The sequence below is a fragment of the Triticum aestivum genome, chromosome 1B (genome assembly GCF_018294505.1).
Source record: "Triticum aestivum cultivar Chinese Spring chromosome 1B, IWGSC CS RefSeq v2.1, whole genome shotgun sequence".
NCBI lineage: Eukaryota > Viridiplantae > Streptophyta > Magnoliopsida > Poales > Poaceae > Triticum > Triticum aestivum.
Genome location: NC_057795.1, coordinates 532,471,236 through 532,477,214, shown reverse-complemented (window position 1 = coordinate 532,477,214; position 5,979 = coordinate 532,471,236). Strand labels below are relative to the sequence as shown.

The 5,979-nt window shown below is 47.2% G+C and overlaps 1 protein-coding gene across 1 annotated transcript; it reads right to left on the bottom strand.

The window, feature by feature from the left end:
- Positions 1-697: 697 nt before the first annotated feature.
- On the bottom strand, positions 698-4,587 carry LOC123093933 (uncharacterized). Its single transcript, XM_044515998.1, has 3 exons — positions 3,263-4,587; positions 2,131-2,235; positions 698-1,040 (listed from the first exon to the last, which is right to left on the bottom strand). Exons 1-3 carry the CDS (start codon positions 4,512-4,514, stop codon positions 1,018-1,020), a joined length of 1,380 nt encoding a protein of 459 aa, XP_044371933.1. The 5' UTR covers positions 4,515-4,587; the 3' UTR covers positions 698-1,017.
- Positions 4,588-5,979: the final 1,392 nt, after the last annotated feature.

The window sequence follows — 5,979 nt, the reverse complement described above, 5'->3', positions numbered from 1 at the left end:
TAGAGGTACACCCCCGCGCTCGGCGCTCCGGCGGGCGCCGACGCCGTGGTGCCCATCACGGCCCACGGGGGATGCGAGGCGGCGGTGGTGAGGGAGCGGCGGAGGCCGCCGGAGACGGCAGCGGAGCGGCGTAGGAGGCGGCGGAGCGGCATCTCGCTGGCTGTGGGGATTTCCTTGACTGGTCGTGGACCGGTGGTGGGGAAAGCAGCGTGGATTCAGGGAAGTGGCAGGACGGAAAGCAGCGTGTGGTTGTTCCACTGGGTACTGCGCCGTGAGGGCTGATCCTGGCCCACATGTCAGTCATAGAGGGTGCGGTGTGGTGCATGGACCGAGTTCTGTCATATAAATAAATGGTCTTACTGTGCTGCAAAAGCATAGGAGGACAGTATTGAGAGTTTGAACAACTGTTTCCCATTGGCTGGAGCTCTGACGTCAGCATTTCCCGCCAAAATTCTCATGGGCCTGCTGCTGGGTTGATGGCCCATCAAGAACGTGGCAGAACGCTCAGATGTTCAAACTCAATTGCCTCAAAAAAAGTTTGCTAAAAAAAATGCCTCAAGAAAAAAAGATGTTCAAACTCAATTCCATAAAAAAAAAGTTGTTCAAACTCAAAAGACACAGTGTAACAGAATATCCTCTAGCAGATTGATTTTCCAACAACAGATCTATAAGACGCAATATCATGCATATATGAAGCTAAGCATTACGATGACGTCGTTTCTATCATCGCAGGAGATCCTCCAACTTTACACAACGGAAAACAAACATCACTTCGTCAAAGGCTCAAAGCTGCCGCCTCACAACAGAGTGGGCGGGTAAACAGAGCAAGCATGGTGGTGTTCTCTGATGATCACTACACGCTGATTAAACCACTGGAATGTTCTAGTGTGAACTGGAAGCACTCCCACAAATTTCCCCAAAACGAGACAAGTGCAGCAGCTAACTACAGCAAACCCAAACTTCTCCATGTATTCCCCAAAATGAGAGCTTGGTAAACATCCATCCACCATCGGCTTCCTAGTTGATCAGATGACTTGTATCTGTTGGTTTGAAAAGAGGAAAGAGAAGCATTAGGAGAGCTTGAATATGAAGGAAAAACAATCTAAAATGTATGAGAAAAAAGAAAAGCAACTTTGGTCCATCTATACCCGTTTCCAAGTTCAGTGATATTATATGTAATTTCCTTTCCTTGTCTTTATTGCAGCAGAAATTCACACCATCAGCACTTGCCAATAGATACTGTAAGCTACAGTACTACCTTGCATAGCTTGCTACACCATTAGCACTTGCCAATATATACTCCAGTAGTAAGTAGTTATCTACTACTGATGAAAGAAAATTACACCAACAGCACTGGGGTCGTAAGCAAGCGAGCTTCACTTTCAGGGTACACCAGTTGTCAAAATACATTTTACGGAAAAGAAACATACTTCACATACTGATGAAAAATATCTGCGCACCTTTCAGGCATTTATAAAGTATTCAGTAACACAATGGTCCGGATGATCTTTCAAAAAGAAAAAGTGGTCGGGAACTCGGGATGATGAACAAGGGCACTCTATTATCATCCTATAGGCTCCTATACCTCCATATGCGATGGTATGACCAATATTTAGTTTCACGCTTAATCACTCCTGCTAGTTCAGAAAATACTACTAACAGACTTGGATGAAAGATCCATGCTAAGACGCCAACTCATAGTTTCAGCGTATGGCAAGTTGCTACTACAAGAATGCACAAGTAGAAAAATACAGGTCATCGTAAAAAAATAGATTCAGGTATCAAACTTCAAACAAAACTAATCGTTTATACAGAATTATCAGTGATGATCAAGGATATGAGAATACGTCTGCATACAAACTGTAGAATGTAAACTAGTTTTGGGCCCCAACGAATATTTCAAGTTCAATGAAACCCTGAGTAGAATTAACCGGAGATAATCAGGTATTCACTATGAAAGATGTCAGTATATTTGACAATGCAGAGAGAACCAGTTGCAAACAGTACTAACTGGCTAAATATGCACAACATTATTTTACAGATTATAAAATGCATGGATTGAGTAACAGAGTATATAATAAGAATGCAGCATCATGGACATGTGAATCGGTATTAGCTAAGGGAAAATACCCAGATATTCGTTAGCTGGTAAATCGGTACTCTTCAGGCCTTCGGGTGTTTGTCTGAACGAACTAGAACATCTGCCAGTCTTGTTTTTCGACAGGTCGTTCTTGCCTAAAAATAAAAGGTTATTTTGGTCAGTGTACAAGATTTCAAACAACAGTCCTAATACTAACACACACAAAATCATAATATTAACAACAGTCCTAATCATAATACTAACAACAGTCCTATACTAACACAGAAAAACATAATACTAACAACAGTCCTAATACTAACACAACAAAAAAGCATAGCAATAAGGATTTCTCTGCATCGCATACAAGAGCTAGACAACTGATACCTAGAGCAGGTTGTCAAGAATTCAGTACAGCATGGCATAAGCCATGACAAGATGACAATCAGAGGAATACATTTATTATGCATAGGTGATTAAATGGATACAAAATCCTTAAGGAGCCTTCTGCCCTTCTAAAACTGCATTGCATAGAGAGAAATAAATATAGTACATGTTGTAAATTAGAAAACCATAGACAGGAGATAACTCTAATCAGGTTTTAGACAGGATTCTAACTTGGAACAAATCACCAAAATAGGCTGCTGCTACTTCGCTGCGTTAACTAGCAGTCAACTAATGATAACAAGCAGAAGAGAAGATATACACAAATTCAATTGTTTTAGATCAAAACTATTGAGAAATCCTCACAATAATGAACACGATTTTTAAAATAGTTTCAGAAAAGAAATAAACAGCTGATCATTATAGGATTAACCTACGCTACAAATAGCCCTAAAATTAGTTGATCATTATAGGATTAACCTACGCTACAAATAGCCCTAAAATTAGTTGTTTTTAGAAGCTAAATACTCATACTACTGCATACATGTTTCAAAATAAATTTTCTCTTGACCACGGCAAAATCTGACATGATTAGAAAACCAATATAGGCCGAAATGCTTGAAGAAAAATGTTGACAAACTGCAGGCATGCTCAATAACACAACCAATGTGGCACACAAGGGGCCAAACACACATGACTTAAACTAAACACATATGTAGAGTCTCACAAAGACATTAATCGTGTACTTAGATAGACATCATTGTATTGTAACTAAAGAGAAATGTGCGAGACTGTGATCACCTGGAATCGAGCTTGATCCGAGAAATGAGGGGAGCACACATGGCAGAACGAAGCTTGAGTTGCACTTGCTTGGATGAACACCGCCACCACCTAATGTCATAGACTCAATCGGTGTCTTTGAGCGCATGTCCACGCCTAAACATAATGCTTTGGCCACAGGCACAGAGAGATCCACGCTTAAACATGATGCCTTGCCCACAAGCACGGTGAAATACAGCGAGTCGGGGTCGAGTGGATCAATGGCAGCAATCAAAGGCGTCGCCTTGGCATCGGAATAGAGAGTTCTCCACGACACCTGATGCTCCAGCGTCCAGCGGCCACTCTCGCCGTCCAGCTTGAACGACTTGATGCGGAAGGGCTCGTCCTCAGAAACCTCGACAAACCGCAGCCTGCCGTCGCTGACCCCCATGCGCCTGTGTAGGAGGAGCTGCCACATCTCTATAGCGCTCTGTTGGTTAGGAAGCATGCTGCCTCCTGGCAGCTCGACGGGGCAGAGCTCAGGCCGGTCGCTGAACGGATCGACGTGGACGGCGCCCCAGCTCACGTCCACCCACCAGAGCCGGCCCCCGAAGTCCAGCACCTCGTGGTTCATGTGCATCCGGCGCCCAGGCGGCAGCGGGGACGGCAGCACCAACTCGTCCCACTTTCCTGTCTCTGAAGTGAGCCGGCGCAACAGGAATCGGCGTCCGCGGTCGACCACGCTGAGCTGCGCTGCGGCGTACCTCTTGGGCGGCCCGTGCCCGCCGTCGGCGTGGGTGAGGAGGCCCGTGGACGCGGCGAAGGCGTCCTCCGTGCCGTCGAAGTCCGGGAGGCGAGCCATCTCGCCGGTGACGGGGTTGCAGACGAAGCGGGCCAGCCTCATCGGGTCGGAGCAGCACCAGCGCTCGTACACCTGGTCGAGGACCTCGAACGGGACGGCGGACGGGGCCCGGCCCTCGAACATTTCGAAGGCGTTGGCGCGGTTCTTGTAGGCGCCGAGCAGGAGGAGGCCGTGGCCGCTCGCGGCGAGGACGCTGCTGCCGAAGACGTTGATGAAGCGGCGGTCGGCGGGCGGGAGGGCGTCCAGAGCGAAGGCCCGCTTGGGGACGGTGACGCGGGAGGGGAGCGGGGGCGGGGCGAGCGACAGGGACGCGCCCCGCGCCGATTCCTCCGCCGTCGAGATCCGGTAGACCATCGCCCAGGCGGGGCGCGACGCGGCGGTGGAGAGGGAGCGGCGTAGGGGGGGCGAGAGGCGACGGAGCGGGAGCGGCATCTCGCCGGAGGAGTCGGCGGTGGTCGATTTGGTGGTGGAACTGTAGCTAGCGAGCGAGGGGTGCGTGAGGTGGCGGTGGAATCGGAGAGAGAAGCCGAGGAGGGGGTCGGCTCGCTGGCTGGCTCACATGGACCCGGTTCATTCAGCTCCGCGAAAAGGCTCTTCCCCATGTGCTCAGCATGGACCCTACCTGTCGGTGGGACAGTATATTGGTCGATCTTTTGTTTTTCGAGAGTCCGCCAATTGCGTCAAAAGAGCAAAATATTTACAAGAGACCCGCGATCGATGCGAACATTAATCGACTGAACACTCACACCGACCGAACCTCATACATCAACATCTCACAAATCTATCTAGTCCACCCACACCCACTCCTGCTCGCTTCCAGTCGAGGACGTCTTCTAGGATCCATCTGGCTAGCTCTCTCGGCCCTTTGCATTGTTGTGGCCGATTAAACACTCTAGCATTCCGTTGCTTTCACAAGGACCATGCCACTTCGATGACTAACGAGTCAAACCCTCTTCTATCCTTCCCCTGAAAATCTGTTCTCGTTCTGAGCCACCACGTAACCCAAGTATCCTCAGTACCTGGTGCGTGGGTGTTTAACTGCAATATGTCAAAGCATGTGTGGCACACCTTCCTCGCATGTATGGAGTGTTTTCGGTAAAATCCATGTATTTGGATATTATCAACTCGGCCTCTGCTACGTCTTGAGCTTGCGTTGGTTTTTCTCGAAGAGGAGAGGGTGATGCAGCAAGTGTAGCGTAAGTATTTTCCTCAGTTTTGAGAACCAAGGTATCAATCCAGTAGGAGGCTCCTCAAAAGTCCCATGCACCTACACAAACAAACTGAGAACTCGCAACCAACGCAATAAAGGGGGTTGTCAATCCCTTCACGGCCACTTGCAAAAGTGAGATCTAATAAAGATAGTATGATATATTTTTGGTATTTTATAATATAGATGCAAAAAGTAAAGATGCAAATAAAAGTAGATTGAAACCAATATGATAAGAGATAGACCCGAGGGTCATAGGTTTCACTAGAGGCTTCTCTCAAGATAGCATAAGTATTACGGTGGGTGAACAAATTACTGTCGAGCAATTGATAGAAAAGCGCATAGTTATGAGATTATCTAGGCATGATCATGTATATAGGCATCACGTCCATAACAAGTAGACCGACTCCTGCCTGCATCTACTACTATTACTCCACACATCGACCGACTCCTGCCTGCATCTAGAGTATTAAGTTCATAAGAACAGAGCAACGCATTAAGCAAGATGACATGATGTAGAGGGATAAACTCATGCAATATGTTATAAACCCCATCTTGTTATTCTCGATGACAACAATACAATACGTGCCTTGCAACCCTTTTTGTCACTGGGTAAGGACACCGCAAGATTGAACTAAAAGCTAAGCACTTCTCCCATGGCAAGAAAGACCAATCTAGTAGGCCAAACCA